The sequence below is a fragment of the Pseudoliparis swirei genome, chromosome 17, assembly GCF_029220125.1.
Source record: "Pseudoliparis swirei isolate HS2019 ecotype Mariana Trench chromosome 17, NWPU_hadal_v1, whole genome shotgun sequence".
NCBI classification, from domain to species: domain Eukaryota; kingdom Metazoa; phylum Chordata; class Actinopteri; order Perciformes; family Liparidae; genus Pseudoliparis; species Pseudoliparis swirei.
The window spans coordinates 14,077,649-14,105,222 of NC_079404.1; the positions used below are offsets into that span (position 1 = coordinate 14,077,649).

Genomic DNA, 27,574 nt, shown 5'->3' on the forward strand with positions numbered 1-27,574 from the left:
AACCGACAGGCGCTGCTTGCAACGACGAAGTAAACATATACCAATGACGGCACGAAAACATTTCGAGAGTGATATGTGGTTAGGTGAGGAGTAGTTGTATATGAAAATGTAAAATTATGATGTATCAAACTCACAAGTCTTACACGAAGAGGGACGCTCTTGTAAGTTATATATTTTCCTTTTCCTGGACACAGCACTGCCAGCTTGATCATGTTGCTTTACGGTACCCGGTTATCTACGAGAACTGGGGCGAGCGAATAATAGCTAACGTTTTGATCTTTAGCCAATCAAAGCTAAGTTAGCTCAAATGACTTGATAGTTTTGTACCGCAAAATGTGCTCGCATTTAGGTTGTAAGCTACTATCCAATAGCCTCGGAAAGAAAAACCGCATAACTCTGGTTAATATTCCAATAACAATTTGTACAGTGAAGAAAACTTATGTCAAAAGTATAAGGTTGGTTGGGGTTAGTTAGCGAGCTAATTGTAGCTTTGTTCAATCTGACAGAAGCAGCTTTTCATCGTGTCGAGCTCCTAAATGAAAATGAAACTGTCCCTGATGCTGAATCGAAAGCTAAGACCAGTACTCGACCCACAGTCTCATGGACGTAGAGAGTGACCGAAACAAGGTCCTCAAACACCTCTGTGAAGTTATACTCGCTGTCCATACCAATGGTCTACGTGTATCTTCCGTCCAAGCTTTGTATTTGGCTATATGTAAAGTCAAGTGTCACATGAAAACGGGAGTAATACGTGATTTATTTTTCAGTAGCTACTGGTGATTAATCTGGTCTGACCTGTTGAAGATGGATATAGGGATGGATTCTCAAGGAAGGTAAATCAATTCTGCCACAATTAGTTCTAAGTACCTTTATAATTACGCAATCTGCACATATAAGCTACTTGTTAACACACTGGGACAAGGGGAAGCTGCATCACTGTGATCGTAAATGCACATTCTGTAGATTCAGCCTGCTAACAAGGCTTTCTCTCTGTCCTGTTACAGTGTGACTGCTGAAGTCACGCCAGAGGGCGTCACAAATGATGTTCCAAAAACAGACTCAACGGATGTGAAAGATGAACTGTTTTGTGGACCTAAAAAGAATGACCCAACAAAAGACTGTGCACTAATGGAGAACATGCAAGAGGATTCAGCATCTCAGACATCAGTGGATTGTGGTTCTGCAAGTGGGCTGGATCCACCTGATCTTGGAGGCAGCGGAAGTGACACAGCTCTTACAGACTGTTATAATGGGCCGATATCTAAAAGGTCATCTTCACCTGGTTGCCACCCTGTTGAAACAACCTGTGTTGCTGCACACTCTTCAAATCCCAAACTCACACTGTGTCTTAGTGATAGTCCCAGGAAGGGTGTCAGTACACCGACCAGTGATGTGGAGATGCTGAGTCCAGACAACCCCATTTGTAAAACAGTGGTCGTCAACAGCTCTGCAGACAATGATCACGATGGCAGTGCTGGTGCAGAGAACTCTCCGCAGTTTGTCAAACACTCTGATTCTGAAGAAAAAGTCCAATTGGTTGTCATGGAAAATGAGGATACTGAGAAAGCTGAGGACAGTGGCTCATCTGATATGAGCCAGGAGTTGATCGGAAGCCAGTCAGATGCACCTTTTGAAAGGTACTTGTGAACATTTTCCGTGTCACATCGTTTGTAATTTACCTTTTCTATTGTGTCCAAGCTCCATTTAGCTCGCAATGTCCTTCAGTAATCTTCTGGTATAATCTCCTCTTCTGTTTTTGTTCTTTACAGGATTTCATTCGCATTGCATGACATGGACAAACGATGGCTGGGGACACCCATAGAGGAGCTAAACAGAATGCCTCAGTGTGCCCCCCCTCTGACTCAACTGAAAGTAATGCATAGCCACACTGTCACAATCAGAGTAAGTAAACAGCCACTTGTTCTATGTGTTCTTTGTGTGTGGTATGTTGTGAAGAATACGGCAAAAAGAAAACGTGCACGCAAATGTGACTAGACATTGTGTGGTGGGTCAGGACGCAGAGAGAGAACCAGATAGGGAGACGTGGTAGGGAGAATGAAACCATCCTCCATGGTCCCCTCAGGGCCTCTTGTCAGTAACGCTCCTATCAGACTGTCCTCCACTAGAAGTCCCACAGGAATGGCAGTTCTGCTGTTTTGCTACCGATCGCTTCTCTCCATCACCCCCTAAGATCACACAAATATTGTTTAATATATTACTGTTTTAATTCAATTTAATTAAATTCAGTTTATTTTGTATAGCCCAATATCACACATTACAAATTTGCCCCAAAGGGGTTTACAATCTGTACACATACGACATCTCTGTCCCAGGACCTCACATCGGATCAGGAAAAACTTACAAGAAATAGAAAAAAAAACGTTCACAGGGGGAAAAAAAGGAAGAAACCTTCAAGAGAGCAACAGAGGAAGATCCCTCTCCAGGATGGACTGAAGCATTATGTGTCCAGAATAAATCATTACAGAGTTACATAAACACATTCAATAAGTATGACAGATTGTATGTATAGTTCGTAATAAAGAAAATCATATACATTTTCCATTATCTATGTATTCCGTTTAAACATCTATAGCCTATCTCTTAATGAACTTACTCTTAGAGGTAATCAACTGAGCTAAAATGACTGACTTAATTTCACAACATCTACCATACTTGGTAACACGTTTCAAGTGTTTTATGATGAGCAAGCAGTTATCTCAATTATCTCTTCTCTACACACAGCAGTAACCTGTATTTATTTCTGTTGAAGACAAATCTCCTCAGAGAGGGTGAGGTCCCCGTTTCATTTCCCAGCAAGTTCAAAGATGCCTGGGACGACGTGTCCGTGAAGATGCCTTGCTCAGAGAAGAATCTGTTTCCTATGGAGACTGAGGTATACTGGAGCATAAAAGCTTTGCATGCTTTTCAAAATCGTTCCACAACCTTGTTAGTTACGTTTAGGAATGTTGTCGTAAACGCAATTTGTCAACAGGGTGGAGGTGGAGTCCAAAGTCGATGGGAGCTGATCAACACTTCCTTGCAGGGAGGGTTCAAAAGTTCCCTGGATTTGAGGGTAGGTGCTTGACCAGACTGCACTGAATTAGGTTGAACATATGCTTTGTCCTCATTGAAACTGGTTAAACCGCCCTTAAATATCCCCATTAAAAAATCCAAAGTCAGGGAAACAGCTCTTTGTCTTCTTCCCGCTTCTCTTTATGTTGGCAAACAACAACATTACACACATTACATCCATCCTCTTACAAGGAGTGGGACACATTTAGCTATTTTTGGTTGGAGAAGTTCACACCTCTGTTCTTCCCCCTCCTACTTTTTCATCACTTACTTTGTATTTCAGTAGAAATTAACACTGTTAAGTTTGTAATAAGTGACATATGTGAGACTCTAGTTTTAAGAGTTATCCACCCTGCAAACATTTTGAAAACATTGTGTTGGGCGACAGCTTAGTGTGGATGGAAAGTCAAAACAGAGACGACAAGATGTCTAGCATTTCAATTTGGGCAATATAATAAAATTGGTATGTTGGGATTTGGACAGCATGCCTTGTAAACTGTCGCCTTTCTATGGTTTTATTCCAATTGAACTGTCACATGAGTTTAAAATATACAAAACATATTCCATACACCACCACATGGTGGCAGAGTTTGCAACAAACATCGCGTGTTTTGTCTTCTTTTGAAAGAAGTCTTGTGATCTGAGATCCTACATATTGTTGTGCTTTAAACCTGCTGTTAATATGCAGCCATACAGTTAAATATATTTAAGAATGATCTATGTATAAATAACATCATATTCTTCTCTACAGGATGCTATATTAAGATACAACATAGCCCATGCAAAGAAATGGGACTTCACTGCCCTGAACCTTTTTTGCACAGAGGTAAGCTGTCCAAAACATGACTGCTAACTTTTCTTTATCGGCTCTTCTTGTACAAAAGATAAAGCAGGAAGACTAAAGCTTCCTTAAAGCATGCTGATCCTGTATTGTCAAAGCGTGTCATAAATATTTGCTGAAGCATATGAATTTCAAATTTAATTATTTGGGAGTGAAACCTCATTTAAAAAAACAATACATACATTTTTATCCTAATTTACAAAAAAAAGGCTTGTTTTTGTAATTTCAATTAACTTAAATGAATAAAATAAACACCATCGGTGAAATGCAACCCTTGACAGTCCCTGTGACCTTTTCTTGCAGTATTTGTTTAACTCGCTGTGATTAATTATATCTTGAAAATCAACCTTAATGAAGAATGAAACTAAAGCTGATACTAAACTAGAGTTGTTGTCGCAAAGGGAGCCGGCTCTCCTCTGTGTGGCTACAAGCCCATCAGTGTGCTTCGCCCCCTCCCAGTACCTGGGAGTCTCACAGGAGCAAATATGCTTCAGTTAGGACAGATGAGCGTGGAGCATAGCGGCGGCAGCTGTTGTTGCTGAACCAGGGGAATGTCTTTCTTCTTTTCTGTCTGCTTCCTAATTTGTAACCCTTCTTTTCCTCTTCTTAAGACAGTTATGGACGGTAATTGCAGACCTGTTGTTGGAGAAACTTGTTCCCATGTGGGACATGTCTTTCATTGTTATGACATTACTTATTAAAAATGGAATGACATTAAGTATTTCCAAATAAAGGGTCAGTCCCTTTGCAAAGGCTACCTCAAAACTTTAGATACAATATTTGTAGTACTGTGTGTGTGTGTGTGTGTGTGTGTGTGTGTGTGTGTGTGTGTGTGTGTGTGACCCAAATTGGCCAAAAAGAAGAACATTTATATATTTTTACTCCTGTCATCCTGAGCCTTTTTATAGCTTAATTTAATTAAAAGGTTCCATTAAATCTGCGAGGATGCTCACTAATGCCAGCAAGAAACTCGCCCTTCCAGGAGTCTTGTGTGCCAGCGGCTCCACTCACTAGCCGAAGCAAAGTGTTTCCCCGCATTTATTTCCTGCAGAGGAATTAAGAGCAAGAGAAGGACAAGTCGACTTTTGAATATCAGAAGTTAATACAATATGTGCAGTAATTGACAAAAGTGATATAGGAATATCAATGTACAGATACAAAATACCTGGTTGTTGTGTCTGTTTTCTATCAGTTAGATTTCTAATAGTTAGCGGGTGCAGGACGAGGGAGTCTTTCGATCATCCTGCCGACACGTGGAGCAGGAATGATTAACAGCTGCCATTCCACAGCACACATACATGTACTTTCTCATAGAGAAGAATCACACAGACTGAATAAGTTAGCCATTCTTTGGGCAACCCAATTGATTATTAATTGACAGAATCATCTTTACTGCTCTTCCCCTCATACCATTTTTTTCTAATGTTACACCCCCCCCCCCCTCCCCACATGTAGTTTGTGGTGAATCTTGAATCTTAACTGTTTTACTCCTCAGCCAAGAGCACCTTATTAAATCTAGAGCAACATTCGTGCAGCACTGGGGTGATTGCCACGAGGTACATTGCCCCTGGGCCAATGATTGACACGCCGCTCAACGTGTAATAGCCATTGGGGAGGAAAAAAGAGTTATCCAAATTAGGGCTTGACTGTAAATAAAAAAAATAAAATGTTAGTGTTTCTCCCCTGCCAATTGAAACTGTCACTGTGTCACTTTCTGATGAATGTCTTCGGCCTGAGCAGGAAAGCAGTCCAGAAGAAAGTGCAGCTGATGTTCAGTACCTGAACATTCAGCAGCAGGACAACAACACCTTCTCACTTTAGTGCTTTCTCACTTGTTTTGTTCTCTCTAACACATTCTTAAACCTCTAAATAAAAATATGGAATTAGGACTTGCCTAGGTTGAGCTCCGAGGAAATGAAAATCACTTGTATAAAGACCAGAATGGATGAAAGATCCGAGTGTAATCGATCATTAGTCTATGCAGCAGTACATCTGAAATGTCCTGCGAGAATGCAGGCTGTGGTATGCATGGATGTGAAGGTAGAGTTTGTGTGTGCTGCCTAACCTGTGTGTTGGCGTGGTGGCCGGCAGCTGTGGGAAGGCTGGGGGAATCATCTTCCTACCCGCATCCTGTCGCATCACCAGATACCATCTATTAGTCCCACAAGAGCACTCTATGATGTCTGCCCCCTCATTACTTCTGACAGCATTTAGTCAGATCTGCTCTCCAGCCATATAAATGCCCCCCGGCCAAATCACCCGGCGAAGACTTCCTGTTGAAGTTCAAGCCTCCCTGCCACTCTTTCCACAACGGGTCATTTGCATTTGCTCCCGAAGTCCATTTAATCAGCGCAAGCCTCCCTGCTTACCTTGATAGAAGAAGGCAAGTGATTGACGAGTAAGCCAATACACTCATAAGTGATTGCGTTGTAAATCTGGGTCTCTGATGGAATAACTGGGGGCTTATTTTAGAGGGGATTGCAGATGGATGCTGAGGTAAGCTAGAGGCTGAAGTATGGATGCCTTGGCCATGGCAGGCTCGCTCCCAGATTGATGGTAGTTTCTTCTGAAACAGGTTTCTGTGTAGCGAGCGGCTCTGCAGCATTTATTTTTCTTTGGGATTATTGATATCTGAGGAGTGGAAGTTCACCCGTAAACAAAAATAAACCTCCTTTACCTCCACCGACACTCAGTTTTCTTCTTGGATATGAGAGAATTGAGCATCTTCCCCTAGATATTGGTTACTGGTATTGGGTTATGACCTCAGACTCGCTGTCCACCGGATATTAGAGCTTTTAAACCTTTCATGAAGTATTTGGCTGCTCCTCATATTCTCCAGGGCCAGGTAGTCTCAAGACAATACTAAACCCTAAAAAAAGTATTGCAACTATTAAAAAAGAAATTGAATGTGGAGCTTTCATGTGTTGTATTTTTATTTGTGGCTGTAAATTGTTCAACGGGATGTAAACGAGTTGTGATCGTAATATTTGTTGGAATCGATCCACAAAGTATGGTATGACATAACCAACCTGTTTTCTAGAAAATAAGGGTTATTAGAAAGGGAATGTAGAAAAGTAAGAACCAAACAACAACAACATATTATTTTGATTTCGATAAAATCCAGGTAAAATCAATGCATGTTGTCTCTCACTTGTGTGTCTTGTTGAAGTTTGCATTATAATTATTATTATTATTATTTGATGGTAGTAATGTATTGTCTGATCTATTTTTGCAGCCATTGCAACATATTTGGTGGCAACAATTTCTACTCACTGTATTTTGGGTCAGAAACAATATTGTTGGCCATCTGTAATTTGTAATCTTGGTCGGCTGATTCATGGAGTTCTCAGGGGGATTGATCTATCAGAATTTCATTTGGTCGAGCAGTTTTGACTTTAAAGTGGCAGACAGATATTTGTTCCATATATTGAAAATAGCCACATTCAGGTTGTGAGAAGTTTGGGAAACATGAATATACCCAGAACGTTTTGGGAAAATCTGGGAAATGAGCATCACAAATTCCTGTATAATGGAATAAGATATACATTGGTTAAATAATACTTTAATGTTTGGGCGGATCAGTAATATCTCGATGTTGCATCATTCTTTGTGTGGGGTAACTGCAGAGTGTATGATCGTGAACATGCGTTTCCAATGCATGGAAAAGATAACCATGTCTCCCTCTGGTCATCTGTATGTTTACTTTAAAGGAAAAGGATATATTTGCCGATATAAGACAGAGATACAAACATAATATAGAAAGCAACAAAACAAACGATACAACAGAATAATTAGAAAATCAGTGGTGTTACAAACCAATATGTGCCTTCAGATCGACTCACTCTGACTGTTGGCTCTAAGTAACTCTGCTTAGGCAGAGAAAACCCGTTGAACAGAACTTCTGCCGGTGTGTTTCTCTCCCCTCCAGTATCTTGAGCCGCCAGAGTTGCAGTTGCTGTTTGATGATGTACTACCAGCTATGGCCAACCTAGCACTCAGTGCTCCTGTCCTCTGCACAATGGTAAGTGCAATGTACTATTTTTAATATCAATGCAGTTTAAGTTTGGGGGGTTGTGTGAGACAATGGAATGGTGAGCTCCTGCACCACGATTAAACTGAGATCAGCAGTGTCGAGGGATATTGGTGGAAGGAATTAAGTGTGTGCAGTCAGCAGAGAGGAGAGGCAAATGGTTAGATGGTGGATATACAAGATCAGCTCATGAGTTCCATCCACCAGATACTGAATCCCCCTTCTTGGTCCATATCAAGAACCGCTTCCTTAGAAAAGAGAGCTGCGAGAGGAGAGGTCCGTCTCAGTTCCAGTGATCCATCTGCTGTGTCACGCTTCTGCACTTGAGGAAATTCCTCTTATGAAATTCAAAATGCAGTCCATTCCTTCGGACACGTTAGTTGTTCCTCCTCCAAGCAATACATTTTGAGAAACAGGGCACTCTCTTTGATTCACAGTAAATTGAGCTGATCCATGTCACAGACTTTTAAATGTCATCCCCATTTGTCTTCATTTTTATTCTCTGTCAATTATAGCAATGCAAAAAATTCCAAGATTGGTATTTATGTAATTCAGTTATCGTGTTCGGAGTCCTAAGTTTAATCAAATCATCTTAAATCAGCTCCCACTCTGGGCAGGACTGGAAAATCCCTCTGGTTGTTACTGGAGACAGAAACGAGGGGAAGAACGTTGAAGATGCTCATGTTTAAACAAAGGTGGGGAAACCGGTACAGATTTTTGCCTCATTTTTAGCGGTTGACCAATGAAGCTTTCTGACTTTTTATTTTGCAGTATTAAGCGTCAAGGTTCTATTTTATGTGTGTGTGTGTTACTAGCTGGTATTGATCTGCTAACTAGGCAGCCTAGGGAGGCTCTTTAGCCCTAATCAGTGAAGATAGATGGGCCCTGTGTGTCTGACTGAACGAACCCGGGGGAGACCAAGAAAACCAGGACCTTAATTACTACCACCCATTTACCTAATGCAACTCTCCCTGTCTCCCCTGCTTGCTAGATTGCTAAACTAATTATCTTCCCCTGTTGGCCATCAAAGCTACACGACTGCACACACACATAATCTTGTGTGTTTCTTGTGCATCTCTCTTTGTCCCCATGTTTCCCATTCTGATCGCCAGTCCTTCAGGTTTGGTCTCTTTGTCACTCTTCCCTCTCTGTTTCTCTTTCTAGCCAATTCCTCTCCTGAAGTCAAAGATGAATCACTCCCTTACGCTGTCTCAGGAGCAAATAGCCTGTCTTCTGGCCAATGCCTTCTTCTGCACATTCCCCCGACGCAACTCCCGCAAGTCGGAGTACTGCAATTATCCCGAGATCAACTTCTACAGGTAAAGGCACACCACCCTTTGGAGAACACTTTTATAGACAATGATCAGGAGCTCACGAGGGGAATGGAGCTGCAGTCGTTAGCTTTTTATTTTCAAAAGGAACATTTCTGATTGAGTTGCTCTGTTATTTTGATCCTACCTTTCAGAGGAAACTCATTTCCATAAGGGGGCACTACTGCCTTGAAAACCTTAATACATTAATTATATTACTCAGCCTTGACTCATTCAGTGTCCAGTAAGTATGGGCCAGTGAATCTAGCCGTTAAATATAGTCACAGCTTGTGGTATCTCATTTGTTCATTTATCATAGAGCAGATTTATGTGTTTTGTATAGTTGTAAGATTAGTGCCTGCTGTACAGGGACTGCCTCTGTCACCTTAGAGCAGGGGTCGGGAACCTATGGCTCTTCCGGTGACGGCATATGGCTCCCACACAATTTTGAGTTGGAAAAAAAAAAATCTCCGCCTGCCCCCCTGTAATTTTCTCTATCGCGCCAGATTACAGCAGAAGTAATTTAAGGTCCTTTTCTTAAAGACGTCTTTGTTCTTTTATTAAACTAAACTGTTATTGATCGTCTCTACACACCAGCATGTCATTTCCGTCTCTACGTGTCGCGTTAACACTTCTCGGCTCTCTGTCTCTCGCGCAGATGGCTCTCAATGAAATATATTTAGAAATATTTGGCTTTTATGGCTCTCCCAATCAAAAAGGTTCCTGACCCCTGCCTTAGAGCCTTGAGGGCGGGACTACGGGCAGAGTCTCTTAGAGCGCTATTGTTTCTGTTATGCCTTTCCGAGTGGGAGTGAGATTCAGAGTGGGAGTGTTTAATTGGGGTTTGCTGTGTCTACCTACTCGGAACCAATGGTCTGTTGAGCAAGCCCGGGATGGCTAATTGAAACAAACACACACCTATCTATCTGCCACTTAGATAGTGGCTTCTCACAATCTTGAGCAGTCACATTATTTGGATCGGAGGGAGGTGATGCATGAATGCAGTCACGTCTGTATTCTTGTCTGAAGTACACAAACCTCTGCTCTCCTGGTGTATTGTGTGCAGAAAGCAGAACAAGGGGTGGCAGTATTGCACTTAGGTTGTCACAATATTCTGGAGTCTGTCTTTGTTAATGAGGTCCAGCTCGTTCTCTGTTGGAGAATGTCTTGATTGTTGTTAATAGTATTGTTTGTTTATTTTTGCTCAAGACATCTGAAGTAGCTGCTAATGCTTCGAGATGTTGGACATGGATGAGGACCAGCTCTATGACTATTTATGGACGATAAGCCCCTCAGTACAGACTGACTTGACATTGTCCAGATATCACCTCAACTCAATTCCCCTGTATTTCTTTGCGGCACCGTCTCCTCATTAGTGATGTGTGTAATCACTTCCAGTGTTGTTGCCTGACAAACTGGAGATGTCATTGTTGCAATACCTTATTATGATGGTGCAACACTCTATGTGGAACATAAAGAGGAGGTTTAGGACTATATCTCCAATCTGCATGGGCTCTAACTGCTATCCAGAGTCTAATTAGCCATCTGCTTTCCCTCGGGGGTCCAACGGTATTATTTTATGAATCCTAGGGATGGTTTTATTGATTATGTGTGATTTGCCCCCCCCCCCCCTTTTCAACTTCCTTATTTTATCTGAATCTTCATCGTACTCTCACAATCAGTCATCTGTATGGGTGCACGTGCTTCCACATCAAATGTTAGTGGCCCACTAAGTGAAGAGGGCTCTGTAATAATGTAAGCATTGATTCCAGTTGCAGGGCTGGCTGTTCAGACCCGTGCCAGCAGTCGGTTGCCTGCCTGCCTTCACTATTAGCATTGCTGCCTGCAGTGAAATACAGGAAAGAGCAAGAGGGAAAAAAGTCTTGGTATTTCTGAGAAGATGAGACGAGACAACCCGTGCAGTCTAAAATAGGCCCTGGATCGTTACTGGCCCTCCCTTTCCCCCTGTAATTGAGGGAGTGTCCGTCACTTTGCTTATCAGCTGCAGTAGCGCTCTGTCTTGGACAAGCAGAGCAGCAAGCAATCTGCTGATTGCTGTTTTGGCAGAACTGTCAAGGTTGGTCCTCCGTTAAGTGATTGATAGATTCTAGGAAGAGGAAAGAAAGCAGACTTATCTCTTTAGCTTGTTTTCATCTGGATGAGAAGATGACTTAGGAACCCTGTTTAGCAGTTCAGTCAACGCTCATTATTAAGAAATATATCTGTTTTTGTTCCGCGACCAAGTGACCGCAAGATGGCCTCCCTCATTTGCAGGAAAACCGCCGTATTGGTATTAATACAACTGTCAAAAATCTTCGTCTCCTGGAGCACTTTATGTAATTAATATGACTTGTTTTAATATGCTGGAATTGCTTAATTAATGCTTAGTTTTTTTCTCACTGAAAGCCTTTTAGTGCATTGCATTTTCATTTAGTTTGCCTCCGTTTTTATTTATTTACTGGTCTGGGCAGAAAGTGGCAGAAGGGAAAAATGAATGCTTAATGGTTAATCATCAGCGTTAGTCGCTTTTAATGGAGGACGAGTATGGGGTGATTTCAAAATGTCCTCCCAATGCTCTCTATCCTTTCTCGCCGTCTCTCTACCTCTTTGTCATTTTCCTCAGTCCACTCTAGTTTTTATGGTAACTCTAAAGAACTGAAACACGGCCTTGGGCATCACCATTGTAGGAAGGACAGAGGAAGCAGGGAGCGACATCAAGCCAGTGTCAATGCTTGACCGACCTCATGGCATGTTGTGGCGTGGTTGTTGTGCAGTGAGCTATAGATAATACCCCTGAGTGAAATGTCCATATCTCTCTTCTGTTAAAACACATTACATTAAATATCAACGCAAATATACATTTAAAATATAAACGGGAAAAAATAATAGAACATATACTCTTCAGCAAAGCCAGTAGCCTACAAAAATATATCGTTATCTCAAATTCCCATCTGCTTTCTTTTTCAGGTTATTTGAAGGTTCTTCACCAAGAAAAATGGAGAAATTGAAAACTCTGCTGTGTTACTTCAGGAGAGTTACACAGACCAGTAAGCATTAATAATAATGGTGCCGCTGTTGTTTCTTTGTCATGCTCTCCCATGTCTTTCAGTCGATAACATTTTTTCTAATTTCTTTGTTTCTATTTTCTCTTCAAGAGCCCAAGGGTCTTGTTACATTCACAAGACAAACACTGAACACTCCTCCAACCTGGGAAAAGTATTTCTTTCTACTCTACTTTATTAAGTGATGTAATCACACAGAACAATCCATATTAAAGAAGGCTCAAATGTCTCCAATATTTTAAATGCTATCCTTTGGGTCAGTAAATAGTATTTTTTGTGTACAGTGACACTTCAAATTTGGGTAAATTGTATGAAAAAATGTGATTGTCCACCACTTGAATGAACACATCTGAATGCGTTGACGTCGTCTAACATCAACACATCACAGTTCATTTGCTCATGATTATCGTTCTGTCCTATCATAAAACATAAAGATGACCGCATTGTGCTGTTTGGTGGCTTTTTATCAGGTATAGCTGTGGGAATGAATGTAAAATACAGATGAATTATTGTGGAAAGACCTGCGGTTGAGGTGGCAGCTTATATTCCATAAGGATCATGGCCAAAAGCTTAGGCTGGAATCACAAATACTCCCTGCCCAACCACTCCTTTCTCTAAAGTAAGGACTCGAACATTTTCACATGTGTTCATTTATTTTATTTAAACGACTGGAGAGCATTAGATCAGTTAACTTTTAGTACATGCACACTTTCCTGGTCCATGTTGCAGCTTCACCGCTTCCGTATTAAATTAGTATATTGTTTAATACTCATTGGTAAAAGAATAACTGAAACTTTACCCTTTTTTGTCAAGTTCCCAGACTCTGCTAAAGCGACTACACATCACCTGTGAAGGGACGATTGAGGATGATGGATACGGGATGCTGCAGGTGGGAATTTGTTTGCGAGTTTTCATGTTTTGCATCCAACGTCAAGCAGAACTAATTATTCAGAATGGCAAAATTAAAGTATATTTCATGCCAAGTGCCCCCCAATCTTTGTTAAAAGATTGCCATTTTAAATGATTTCCTTTTCTAACTGTAAAGTCATTGTGGAAATTATTTGTGTCAGATTATAAATAGCATACGTGTTTCACATTTGCAGTGCTCAAACCCAATAAACATATCTCTGACCATCACCACGCGATTTGTGACGCTTTCAAAAGAGACTCACTCGTCTGAATAGTTGTCCACTTACTGCCGAGAAAAACTAAATCTGTTGAAAGGGTTTTGTTTATTTGGCTAAATTATTTCTGATTTGTCCGATCTTTTCACTCCTCTCGGTTTTCAAGAACGGCTGTTGTTTTTTGTACTCTAGCTGTCAGCTGATTTTTACACTTGAGTAGTTCAGAAGAGGCAAGGGTGGAGGACAAGACCCTGGGGTGGAGGAGGAGAGAAAAGGAGGCGCATGGAGAGAAAAAAATGACGAGGGTGAGGCATCTCACTGTGGCAACCCAGTGGGCCAGGAGCCCTGCAGGCGGATTGATGGTTACCTCAGCAGGCTGGGCACTGGCTGTGTGTTGAGTTTTTATAGGGCAGAGTGGGCTGTCATTCTGTCACGAGGTGAGATTGAAGGGTGAGGAGAGTGAGGTCAGAGGTGAACCAGTGAAGGAAGTGAGAAGTTGAGCGACTGGTTAGACGACATACTCCCATGCAGACGCACTCACTGTCACACCGATTGACGTAGCTGTGGACCAGTGAGCAGAACCCTCACCCCTGACAGCCTGTTGGAAGAGCAGCGTTGGGATTGAATCAGCTTTCCTTGGATCCATGCCACACAAATAAGACTTGAATGGCTTAAAGCTCTGGCATATTTGCCCAAAAAATGCTTAAATTCCATTAAGGGGAACTTTGTTAACTACTTACACTTTACAGTGTATATAATATTTATATTTTTTTAAACAACCTTAGTGGTCGTCAATGGTTTAATGACAGTCAGGGTGAGAGCACACCCTCTCAGTGATCTTGTTTTTTGCTTTTGGAAACTCGATCATGCCCCTGTTTGCCTGGGGAATCACAAAGTTCGAGTCTCAAATCCAGAACGGTTGACCATTTTTTCCAAAAGCATGTTTCTATGAGGCACATTCGGCTTCTGTGAATTTTGTGTTAATTATAGACCATAATATACACTGATACCATTTCATCTGCAATGAGACTATTGGTTGGTTTAGCTCATTGAGAACAATGTCATTGTACAATCATCTTTCATCCTTTGGACTATATTTATCTATTTTGACTTCCTTGCCACCTTCCCATAATCTAACTAAAGGATGACACATATTTAGTGCCCATTTGTTTCTAAAAACGAATGTCGGGGTGTTTCTGCTCTCCCTGTGGATACATCACTAAATAGTGAACCCACAAAGGGAATGCCAATAAACTTGTCCCACATTAAAAAAAATAGAGGCAGTCTGTAGACATTCACGAGATTCTACAATCTTGCTCATCAATAACTGAAGATGTTATCGATATTTTAACTATCTCTTTTGATTTCATGTGAGTTGTTCTGCTACGATTTCCTGATTTGATTATTCACTAGCAGGAAGCAGTGCGGTGCTCCTTTGACATTTATCTGTGTTAAATGACCACAGTGGGTGACAGATAATAAGTAGACACTAATAGAGTGATATGTTCGCATAATGGGAGTAACTGTAGATAAACCTCACCGTTCTTCTCAACTACATAGTATGGGCAAGCCAATATATTAATGTACAGCACTAGCCTACTTACATACTTATTACTGTTTATACTGAAAATATTGCATACATACACATTACCACACTATGTACAGTGTGTTTTTGAGATATGTTTCATATTTCTATTATTGTTACTGTTATTATAGTGTGTTGTTTTGTACCTCTTGACTCGGAGAACCCTGCAAAAATAATTCCGATGTGTCTGGACTGCTGGTCTAGGCACAGATGGCAAATAAAAAACCTTGAACCTTGAACCTTGAACCTTGATGTTGATATGAGCTTTGATTTGGTTTGATTATAACTGAGGAATTATGACATTTGGGTAACCATTCACTTTATTTTCTTATGATATTATCTAATTAGGTGGACTTTGCAAACCGGTTTGTTGGTGGGGGAGTAACAGGACATGGACTGGTCCAGGAAGAGATCCGGTTCCTCATCAACCCTGAACTCATTGTCTCCCGCCTCTTTACTGAAGCTTTGGAATACAATGAATGCCTCATCGTCACAGGTACGTAGTCAACCACATGCATACTACGTAGTGTCAGATTCTACTTTGTATGACATTAATTACTGTGCATCTTCAACAATTGTTTCACTTTTCGCATACCATATAAAATAAAAATTCTAGCATACACCAGGGAACTGATATTGACACATTTTAACCCTCCTGTTACCTTAGGGTCAATTTGACCCCATTTAATGTTTAACCCTCCTGTTACCTTTATATTTACTGACATATTTTACCCTTGGGGTCAATTTGACCGCAGCAATTAAAACCTCCAGAAAATTATTAGAATTAATATTGTTTTCCAAGTTTAAGTGTGAGGTACTTTATGTTTGTTTGTTGACTACCTAAATAGCCCTTTAAATATATAAAAAAGTTGATATTTCTTATATGTTTGACACAGTGAAGGTAACAGGAGGGTTAATTGATAAATTACATTTAAAAACAAGAAAGAGCCAACAGCGCTTTTCACTTTCCATTGTTATATTCAGAGCTCCATGTTTCATATCTGTTCCTTCCTTCCTTCCTTCCTTCCTTCCTTGTGGTTTTCCAGTCTTCGCTTCATATGTTGTTGAAAAATGGGCTAAAGCAGAAATATATTGTCAACAAAGGAGTAGTAATATTTCTAAATACAAATATGTAGCAGATTACAAAAAATAACACATTTCAAAGGAGTATATATTATTATGTGTGAAATAAATAACCACAGAACAATATTGAGGTATGTAAAGAATGAAAAAAACAATTAAAGTATTGGCATTTGAAATAAAAGACGTTGAGGTTTGGTCGGCCCAGAGGATTCCTATTCACCAAAAAGTTCAGAAGAGCAGACGGACTGCAGGTTCTACAGCAACATAACATTAAGACAAATGCGGGATGAGTTTGCAGGACTGAAGGTTGCACTCTGATTATCATGGTGAAGCTGAAATTTAGTTGGAAATAATTGTGTTCGCCGCAATAAGTCAAGTAGCTTTCTGAGTGGCTCCACTCATTTCTGATTTCATGGGCAGGATCTCTGCCAAGTGTCCGGATTGGTGTCCTCCCAATTGTCTCTGCAGAAGATACACGAATGCTTTCATACACAGTTACAGACATGCACACACATACTCGCACATTTAATAATGTTCTTTACGAGACTAGATTTTAGGGTATTTATAGCTTTCTACCCAGTTTAGACTTTCTCTGAGATGCTTTGTATAAGACGACATTGTGCAGGGAATGGCGTCACTGTAGAGCAGACAGACGGTGTGCCATTGCTGCCGTGGTCTATTTATTTACTGCTGTTATCCGTCAATTAGCATCTTGTGAATCAAAACCAATATACAGGCATGAGAATCCCTCACCTTTCGGCGAAATTCGCCGTTTTGAAACCAAAATAGGTGACTTACGTGAATCGTGTAGATCCGAAGAGTTTTTGTTTGGGGGGGGGGGGGGGGGGCGTTTGATGAGAGTGGAGGATTGGAGTGGGGAAAAAAAAAATGTTGTTTGTTTTAAACATAAATTGATGGGGATGGGACGTGTCAGCGCTCAGCGGCAAACAATGTTTTTTCGTTTGGTGGTTTAGGTTAGCTTTAGTGTTACTACTTCTGCTGCTGTCTGCACGGCTGGGGCTGCGGTGCACCTAAAGTACCAAACGTTTAGTACGTGTGATTTATGTTATTTTTTATATTTTAGTCATTATTAAATCAGGCGCGCAGAGCGCACGCGAGCGCTGGCTTCGCACGCGCAGCACGCGCAGCGCAGCGCACAGAGAGGGGCTAGAATGGCGAAATTGAAAAACAAAAAATAAAATAAAAAAAAAAGAAAAAGTGAAATGTTTAAGTTCAGTCTGTAAAGTTCCTGTACTCCTTGCTATGCTCTTCCTGATGAACTCTGTATCCTCTGGTCAGAGATTAACAGCCTCATAGTGGATCATCAATGATCAGTATGATGGCTCCATGTATGTTTTTAATATTATGCTTATTAAATTAATTGAAAACTTTGTTAAAGTGAATTAAGAAAAAGTTGGTAAAAAGTGAATTATATTTAAATATTATATATATATTATTTATTATATTATATATTTTATTATATATATTGTTTTATTTTTATGTATCATGATATTTATATATGGGGTATGTATGTGACAGACAGACGTGACAACCAGGTAGAGGAGGCAGAACAGACTAGAGACAGACTTCAGCAGAGCACAAGACTTGAAGACTTCCAGCAATAGCAAACAACAACAACAAAAAAAGTTGGTTTTATTAATTATTATTATAATTATTATAATTATATTATTTATTATAGTATTATAGGGATCACTGACTGTCATAATGAGGAACGCTGAATCTCTTATATCGCCACAACATCGATGTTCGTACAGTCACCTCCAACCCCACCTGCGCTGCCTCCCTCGCACCTTGCCTGAATATAGTTTGGTCGTATACGACGAGAAAGCGGTAGCTCTAGTCGTAGTGTATGTGTCAATACATGGATTTGGTGTGCCAGGTCATAAAAATTAACATTTCTGATAGATTGTGGATCGAGGAAATAATACATAATTAATGAGGAAAAGCAGTAAGACAATAAATAGCAATATTTCTTTTCAACAATCACTGCGTTCTTCTGGATGGGAATGAACCCCCGAGTGTGTGCATAAAATGTCTCCAGAAGCCTGTCGGCGTGCAGCGGTCCGTCGCCCAGACCTGGATCCAGTTATAGGACGACAGCAGCAAGTTAGGCGACTGCTTGCCACTGGAGTCGTGTTGTGGGTCCAGCCCAGACAGCAGAGGCCGCGAGGCGTGAGGTTGTGGCAGTTAATCGATCACGGATGGTGTCGTTCCCTCAGGCTGTCTAATATATATACTTGTGTGGCTATTTATATGCCTTGATGCCCGGCTCAAGTAAAGGTCTTGTGTGGAAAACTCTGATAAATGTTCATTTATTCAAAACCAGCATACAGTATAATAAGTTGTCTCTCTTAGAAAGCGACCGGTAGAGTAATCCTTCCTAATGTGTCTTTTAAAAAGTCTCTAAATTGGGTAAAATAATTTGTTTGGGTGACGTGACGTCACATATATTGGTTTGTGGAATGAGTTTGGCATTCAGGCCGTCGTTTCTTTGCAACCAGAGGTGACATGAGAGGCTTGAGCTCAAGTTCAACAGACATTTTAGTCAAATAAAACTGTTACAAATGTAACTTTCATGAAGTGAAAACCGCTGTGAAAGGGTTAAAGTTCTAAGATGAAAACACAGACAACTTCCAGATGGGACAATGCCGTGGTAGCGACCTGTCAATCCCAAGGTAGCCCCACCCTCAAGCATTCAATCTGAAAGGGAGCATAATGTACTTAATGAATATCATGCTGTATTGAAGACGCCATAAAAGACCAACAACTCATGTTCACAATGTTTACTGAGGTAATAAATCAAATGATAAGAAGATAATGTTCTCCTACACTTTGGCTATTGGAAACAATGCAAGTTTAAGGCATTTCAGCATTGGCTTCACTTCTCAGACCTAATGCCTACAGGCAGATTGGGATGATATGGAATACACCTTCATGCCATGTGGTGTATAAAACTAGTTTTGTCGTCATGTCCAAGTTATTTCCTCTCGTTCCTCGAGCCCTGTGTGTTTATTGGGCTCCATTCATTCCTGTCCCCGTCCTTCTATCCAGTAACGGTGTAAATCCATTGCATTCATTCACTTGTGAATTTCTGTTTTTCAACCTCCAACACGGGTCAACCTCTCTCGGTGTTCTGCCTGCTTCCTCGCCTCCCTCCTCCTCCTCTGGCTTTCCTACTGTGTGTCCTGGCTTACAGCTGCACCTCGCCCACCTCTGGGCGAAGTATGGGCAAAAATCATGGAAGCCCGTTTTTTAATGTGCAGTTATGGCCAAAACAATGTAATAACGTACATGTTAGGGTGGACACTCTATGATCGCTTGTGTGGGATTAATTCAATCAACTACACACATTTATTTCAAATGTATCTTCATTCTTTTAGTTTGAAGTGTCATAGAGCAGGGAGAAGTTGTATCTCATGGCACCCTTACCGCGTTCCAAAATATCCCTCTTGAGTCAGTCGATTTATGCTTCCATCATATTTATTTTATTGCCACTTTATCCAGCCTGATAGAGAACATTTCAACATACACTCGTCCTGCTTTGGTGCCTGTTTCTCAGGGGCATTAAAATTAGCCTTTAGATTTTTTTGGGATCACACAAGAGGCCTCATTATCCAGTTTGATAAATCCATCTGTTTGACATGAGTGCATCTATTATAACTTAGCTGCGCCTGCAGAAACTCAAATATAAATGTCTGCACTGCGTCGATTCTTTGAACTTGTGCCTAGCGAGTGAGACACATGGGCTGAGTACCAAATGACGTTGGTTCTACTGGGCTCTGATTTAAGTTAATTCAATCGGTGCCCATTTTGGTATGTAAGGCCGCACTTGGGTGAGAGGGGAACTTGGAGTGGAGAGAGTGGGACGACGTCAGCCCTGCAGCTTGTTCAAGTCACAGTGAGTCGGGACAATGTCGAGCCAAAAGGGGGGTTACACTTATCAAAATTGGACGTCGACAATTGCCGCAGTATTTGCAATGCAAAGCTGACCACGGCAACACGTCTCGCATGCGCTTCCTCCGAGAGACGCACGCCAGCGCTCTCGAGCCTCGTCCTGTTCACAGACTGATGGGCTGGAGGTTGTAGGGATGGATTTGGGAGGAGGAGGTACAGGGGAGTTTTATTCTGTGTGGTCTGTGTAAAATGTTCGGTCGGCTGTAGCTCGTGGGGAGGTGGGTCGTCCCATGACCACAAGGTACTCAGTTCCATCCCGGCTCTCCCCATAGTTGCATGTCGAAGTGCCCTTGAGCAAGACGGTGAACCCCGGGAGCTTCCCTGCAGCCCACTGCTCCTCAATAACTAAGGGTCAAATGCAGAGAAGAAATTCCCCACGGGTATCAATAAAAGTGTACATTTCTTTCTTCTTTCTTTCTTCATAAATAACATGTTGAAAGTGAGTTTTGCCATTTTTCTCTTTATAACTGAAATTACACTTCTCTTATTTCAGAGCGAGTAAAGTTGGGTCCTTGTACCGGTATTGATTATAATGTAAACGCGACCCAACCGGACGAGGACTTGGTGTGGCATATCGGCGCCGTGCATATCTTCTCCTGTGCATTGCTTGTTCCATTTCATCTGGCGGTGTTATTACCCCTGATCCACGGTGGCTATAAGACGGAACACAACCAGGGCGGTTCAGTCCGTGTTCAAATCTACTTCTGTCTCGTTCAGTCGGCTTATTTCAGCAAGCCAAAGATTGTCTTTTATGCATGGCGCCATGTTATCGTCTCCCACTCCTTCCAAGTCACCTTCAGCGGGTCGTCACCGTCCTCCTCGCTGCCTCCCATCATTCTGCCTCCCTCCCTCCTCTTTCCCCCCTCTTCCTCTCCACTTAACTTTATTACATTTAGACAGAAAGGAATTTATTGCCCAACTAAGGTCATTGCTCCACTAATGGAATGGCCAGTTACGCCATAGATCCATTTAAAACCTTGCAGAATATTCCTTGCACGCATTCAGTGTTTCCTCTTAAAGTCTTGTCTTTATTTCGAGACTCTCTTCTTCCGTCTTCGTTTTTCATCTTCTGTCTTCGTCCTTTAAGGTATCTTAACACGGTGACATCCGTTTTGGTCCATAGGCGTTTTTTTCTTGTCGGAAGTTAGAGGGACACGATGTAATCTTGCGATGGAAGCCTGTATGCCAGGAGGCTTTCATGGGCGGTTGCCAAGATAAATAGGATCAAGGTGAAGGAGGAAGAGGACAGCTCTGTTGATGGAGTAAGTGATATGGGTCGGCTGTTATCGGATGTGAAGAGTCACTAGTGGTGGAGAACGAACTTTCACTGGATGTTTAAAATACATGTTCAAACAATCCTTCATATAGTCATTTGCCCAGTTGTACTGTCACTGTTGGGTTATGTTTTGACTCCAGAACAAGCGATTATCAATGCCATATCTTTACATAGAAAAGCACAAAGAAAAATCATCCTTCATACTTAGATTTCAAGTATTAGCAGATGGTACATGCTTAAAATGAAATGAAGTCAATTATGAGAAAGTAAAAGCAGCGTTTAATTACTGCTCTTCAAGAGACTTTCAAGGAACGACATTTAGCATTGCTTTTAAAACACATGTGATCTTCTCTTCCAGTAGCATATGTAACTCTGCCACTCCAGGAAACCCTCGACGGCTATATTAATCAAGTGTTAAGCACCTGTTCTTCACGGAGGTGCGGTAGAACTTCCTCATCCCCAATGCATAATGTTTGGAGCCTTTGATAGGCATCGTTTTCGGAATCGAACAGCTGTCTTTGCATCGGCGAATAATGAAATCTTTGGAGCTCTAACCGTGAGCACATACAGTATATGAAAAGTCTAACTTATTAATAATAGAGGTGTGAGTGAATGAATGATTCAGGGGTGTTTCATGTTCTGAAAGCATTTTGGGAATGTGGCCAAGGGTAACTTATTCTGTTCTAACCATTTCTTCACATTATGGCTGAAAGCTTTTTAATAAAAAGCCCAAAGCGGATTACTTATTAAATCAATGGCCTTTGGTTATGACAATCCAATACAAGCTGATACTGTGTACTCACATGGGGAGCACAGAAAGCACTAAATGAGATTTAAGAAATAAAGCACTGAAAAGGATTTAGGCCCACTTGGCGCTCTGTCGGCTGAATACTGAGTCATGCCGTTTTTCCCCTCTGCTTTCTTTCTTGTTCTGTAGGTACTGAGCAGTACAGTCAATATGCCGGCTACGCTGAGAGTTACAGATGGAAGGACAGCCACACGGATGAGATTGCCAGGTATTTCTTCCTCACATAGTACAGTCTGGTCTGTCAAAAAAAATGTTTGAGAAAAGATCTTTGTCAATTCCATCTCTCTTCTTTTCTTTTTTTTCCAGGGATGACTGGCAGAGAAGATGTACGGAGATTGTGGCCATTGATGCTCTTCGATATCGGCACTTCCTTGAGCAGTTTCTCCCTGAGAAGATGACCAGAGAACTCAACAAGGTGCGAGAGAGAGGCGTTATTATGAATCCCAATGATTTTCCTTCCAAGACCTCTTCTGTGTAGCACTAAGGAGATAGCGCTGGCCAGGTGTCGATGGTACCGGTCGTCTTGGTCATAACAATCAAAAAACCGTAGTTCTAAAAGCTTCAGGTTTCATCAAACGGCGTGGATGTGGTGTGACAACCCCCAAAAAATCAAACTGCTGTTGTATTCTGCCATCGACGGCCTCCTGGCTCCTCAGTCACGACTCTGAACTGACCCAGTAGGTTGGGGCCGCTAGTGATAACACAGCTGAGTGCATTGCTGACCCCCGGCAGCCGCTCTGCTGCCACACACACAATGGAGGGAAACAGATGCTCACTAAAATATAGCCGAACGACCAGGACACACACTGCTGTACCTCGCCGCAGTGAGGGACAGCAGTGTGTGTCTCAGTAGCTGCTAAGGGGGCTCATAGCTTGCTGAATTTCCTTTTGCTTTTGGTAAGATTGTATAAAGTGTATTATATGATGACGTACAGCTTGCTTTCATATGTAAATTACTTGCTTTTTATTTTTTATTTAAGTGGTTTTGACAATGCTTCACAGCTCAAGAGTGTCATCTTCTCATCAAACTGTTCTAATTTATTTAATTTTTTTCCTTATTGCAATTAAACATGGTGACTTTTTGATGTTCACCCCACATGAAAACAACACTGCTGAATGCTGCACATCTCAATATACCACCCATAATATAATATATTGTACCAACAGATAATAGAAAAATTTAGAAACGGTTTCTCTATTTCTATTTCTTCCCCACCTTCCCTTCCTCTAACTCTCTTTGCATTTCTCTCAGGCATACTGTGGATTCTACAGAAACAATGCCAACAGCAAGCACCTCTCTGCAGTAGCCACAGGCAACTGGGGCTGTGGGGCTTTTGGTGGAGACACCCGGCTCAAAGGTATCATTCGCTGAATTACAAACACGCTTCCAGATGGAGGGAAGGAAATGACTGAATAACACGTGTGAAGAAATGAGGTTGTTTTCATGAGAGCTGAAATGGTACCACTTGTTTATGTCAGGAGATGCATAACATTGCTTTAATATTAAAATATGAACCGTGGATTCTCAAGCACAAGGTAAATATAAGTCGCTCAGATGGGATCAGTCATTCCTCCGGACTGCTTGTCTCACCAATGAAGCTCCTGCTTTCTCGCAATCTCCTCTGGTCAATTAGCAGCTCTCCCAGGGTGTCACTCACCTGTCCCGTTCCTCCCTTTATAGATCAGCTGACACACATTTATGTTTTCCATTAAAAGGGCAATTGATTAAAGGGAGGGGGCGCCATGAATCCAGGCTGATGCAGTCCTCTGCGGGCTGACACACCATCACTCTTCACAAGCAGGGGCTCCTCACTGTCCCCTCCTGTAAACCACACTGCAAATGATGACCAGCTGTGTTTTTCAATGTCAACGTCTTCAAACGTTTTAATGAACTGTTATGCGGTTAGTACTCGTCGTTAGTGGAGGCTGTGCTGTACTAAAACCCAAATATTCTCATGAATGTCCTGCATTATTAATGCAAATGTGATTGAAATAGCATGGGTGTGTTTGTGTACATTTTCAATTGCAGCAGAAGCTCGTTAAGTTAATTTGCTCCGCAGCGCGTTGAATGGATCCCATGGACATGACAAAGTCCCCGAGGAAGACATTAGCTTTCAGCCCTGGGATTAGCATAGCTGTTTTCTTTAGATTTAAATGTATCGTACTTTACGGTCCTGAAGCTGAACTAAAATGTGGTAGTTACATAGAACTGAGCTGTTATGTTGTTGTTAAGAATATAGACCTTTGGGAAGAGATGTTTGTTTTGTGTGTTTTAATCCGGAATCAATATCCATTGTGTTAAATATTTAAAGGTCTGTAGACCTCATTTGCAAGGGCTCACAGATGGAGTGCTGTTGATGAGGCTCCGCTACCAGTGGTGGATTATTTATCCTTCTGATACAAATGGCTCCTGTCACTCGGGTTATTTTCTGCCAGAAGCCCTACCTTATCCAGCTTATTGACCAATTACCTAGTTCCCTCAGCTTCTTGTCAGCGGTCAATTACACATTTATGATTGCGTCCTGAAATTGAAGGATACTAATGATGCTCATGTGGTAAATTGTTGTTGCCTGGATTTCCCTTTGAGCTTTTACCCTCTCACTTTTTCAGCACTAATTCAGTTGATGGCTGCAGCGGAGGCTGGAAGAGACGTGGCCTACTACACATTTGGAGATGCTCAGCTTATGAGGGATGTTCATGAAATACACACTTTCCTCACCAAGAGACAAGTCACCGTCGGTAAGCCTCGCACACAAGAACAAATGTTTCTCTCGTGTTTTTGGTTCGGGAGTGAGACTCTGCTCAGTCCTGCCTCTGATGAGCCGGCACACTAAATTGCATAATAAACATGAATGGAAATGAAACCAGCTGAGGCTCGTGCAGCACACGGAGGTTGTCCTTGCTGCCGTCATCTCAGGGACAGTCTGCATAAATAACAGAGCGCAGTCCATCTCAATGTTAAGTTATTCCACTTTATGGGCCATCTCTGTTCTTCAGCCTATCCATTCAGCCTCAGCCGCAGAGTGGATTACTGCCTGAACTGACCCCAGCCTCTCCCCTCCCCCTTTTCATTTTTCTTCCGCTGACATTTATTGAAGCCTTTCAGAGAAATTCCCCTCTAGCCATCCATTTCCTAAAGTGGAGCCACAGAGGAAAAAGCTCATGACTGTGTGCTTGATTTATATACGAGCCCAAGCACGCTTTCCTTTTTATTTTCTCTTCTGGTCCACTGTGTCTCTTGCTTGTTCTTTAACGACCTGTTTATCCTCATAGTCCACGTTTTCCTCACACATCCGGGTTTGTCTCTCTCCATATTTCTCTCTTCTCCCGGACCCCTGTGCCATCCCCTCTCTCTGTCTCTCGTCCTCTCTCTGTCTTCACCTCTCTCCCTTTCCCCTCCAGGGCGGCTGTACTACCTCCTGAACCAGTACTCGAGTTTGATGTGCAGGAATTGCCAGACGATGCGACCTGACGTCAATCTCTACAGTTTCATCTTCGAGAAAGTCTCTACCCCTGCAGCCGCCGATGCCCCAGACTCTAAGGATTCTGGGATGTCCCCTCTAACATCAGACTCTCACTAATACGGATAGAGCTGCAACTTAGCCTCCCCTCCTCCTCCTCCTCTCTCTTCATGTGAAAGAGACTCCAGGTTCTGAAAGCCTCAATGTGCGCTCGGCCTTGTGCTTACAATCACTTTTTCTCTCACACATATTCCCTTTAAGTTTGTGATCCCAACACAAACTACTAAACACACAGTTTTGCCTTTCTCGTTGGTGGTGTTATAGGAGCCTCGTCGTATGTCACTGACATGTGGTGACGTGTTTCAGAGACTTATAGCAATAGTAAATCCTGGTTGCTGTTCGGCCTTTCTTTAGTCTAAATGTGATGTGGAATCGTTTAGTTTTTACACCAATTACAAATATTGCCAAATATTCATCATATGCATGGCTGTGGATCCTTCATTTTTATCAATCAAGGACACGACGATCATCCCTAGTTTTCATGTCTTATATTGTGTTTGCTTTTTGTTTTGGATGAGTTGTCTTCTCTATTTGCCGTACTCGGGCTGTGGAGATGTTCCTGAATGCAGAGATGATCAGATGCCATAATGTCGTCTATGCATGAGTAACATTTATTCATCAAATATTCTACAAACACACTACTCTTTTATATCCACCTAGATGTAGATGTTTAATTTGCATATTGTCCTTATTTTAATATTAGTCAAAACTAACTGTAAAATGTCACCAGTATGAGAATCATCTCAGATGAAACGGATGCATTTGATTTATCCTGATTTACATCTTATAACCTTTGATTATAAAAGTAACCTCATCATTTTCAAATATATTCACTGCTAAGCACAGTAATGCTACTGTACTGTATATACAAATATATATGGTAAGCAGATAAATAAATAATTGCACGTAAAATGTTATTTTTGTTTATGTTTTTCCTCATCATTTACTTTTGTGATATTTTTGATTATTTTCTGATTGCCAGTATGGGTTTTATTTAATGATGGGATCAGAAATCAAATTAAAAGCTGTAAATGTCTTGCATAGTACTGTACTTTAGTTTTTTAAGTTGTACTCTTTATTATAATTTCTGAAATTAAAGTATATCCTGTTAAAATTGTTTTTCTCTGCTGAAATCATATATATTATATATATATATAGCCAAACATGTTATTGGTTGAATTGCCTCACTTGAGTTAACTCACACCTTTTGATGTTAATCAAAGAATATGTCAAGAGGTCAATCTGCTGTATTTTCAGTATTTATTTGGATCATTATATGTTGGTAATGTAAGTATTCAAAGATAATATAGAAATAACAATTTCAGACTCATCAGAGGAAATTAACTTATTTCTTATGTGTATGTTTCTCGTCGTGCCTCGGCACCACAGATTTGTCACGTAATTTCACGAAATCATACATTATTTAATCGTATTGAAATGTGATTGATTTTTCTGATAGCTTGCGTGGACCAATGGCTTTCAGACTAATTTAATTCAGCCTCCAAACATGCTTTATTAGATGAATTACGGCTCCTAAATAACCTCATGACGTGGACTTCCATAAATGGTGTGTAGGCTTGGCCGGGGTAAGTGGATTACACATTATCTGCTTCTCCCGCTCTTTGTGAGCCCGGCATTGAGCTGTGGACCCGAAACAACGTTGATGTAGCGGGCCTGACTGACGGCTGCTGTGAGCCGGGGTCAGACATGAACTTTATTTGGGTTATCCTGGATTTATTGACTGAATGTGCCGGCCAAATCCAGCAAATAAATAACCAGTCAACAATTATGACATATTTTGACACTTATTCACATTTAAACAACAATTTGTGTATACAGACATAGAAGGTTAGAGAGATTGTCACCTGTTTAATTTCCCACTGGTCC

General features: G+C 41.3%; 1 protein-coding gene across 3 annotated transcripts; it reads left to right on the top strand.

The window, feature by feature from the left end:
* On the top strand, positions 1–26,804 carry parga (poly (ADP-ribose) glycohydrolase a). 3 transcript variants are annotated; one of them, XM_056435327.1, is made up of 18 exons: positions 1–83; positions 768–833; positions 1,005–1,637; positions 1,770–1,902; positions 2,771–2,893; positions 2,993–3,073; positions 3,824–3,898; positions 7,842–7,934; positions 9,108–9,262; positions 12,221–12,300; positions 12,409–12,469; positions 13,129–13,204; positions 15,373–15,520; positions 22,296–22,374; positions 22,473–22,581; positions 23,419–23,524; positions 24,777–24,905; positions 25,569–26,804. In XM_056435327.1, exons 2-18 carry the CDS (start codon positions 805–807, stop codon positions 25,745–25,747), a joined length of 2,289 nt encoding a protein of 762 aa, XP_056291302.1. In that variant the 5' UTR covers positions 1–83; positions 768–804; the 3' UTR covers positions 25,748–26,804. The 3 variants fall into 3 exon arrangements, with proteins under 3 accessions (XP_056291302.1, XP_056291301.1, XP_056291303.1); XM_056435326.1 differs by lacking the exon at positions 1–83 and adding an exon at positions 84–161; XM_056435328.1 differs by lacking the exon at positions 1–83 and adding an exon at positions 101–161 and having other exon boundaries at positions 771–833.
* The last annotated feature ends 770 nt before the right edge of the window (positions 26,805–27,574 follow it).

What these genes read in the sequence shown, in the direction of transcription:
- parga (XM_056435327.1), top strand. Translation starts at nt 805, where the DNA reads ATGGATATAGGGATGGATTCTCAAGGAAG. An exon ending in TGTTTCCTATGGAGACTGAG is followed by an intron (nt 2,894 to 2,992) that starts GTATACTGGAGC and finishes ATTTGTCAACAG; the next exon opens with GGTGGAGGTGGAGTCCAAAG. An exon ending in CAAGAGACAAGTCACCGTCG is followed by an intron (nt 24,906 to 25,568) that starts GTAAGCCTCGCA and finishes TTTCCCCTCCAG; the next exon opens with GGCGGCTGTACTACCTCCTG.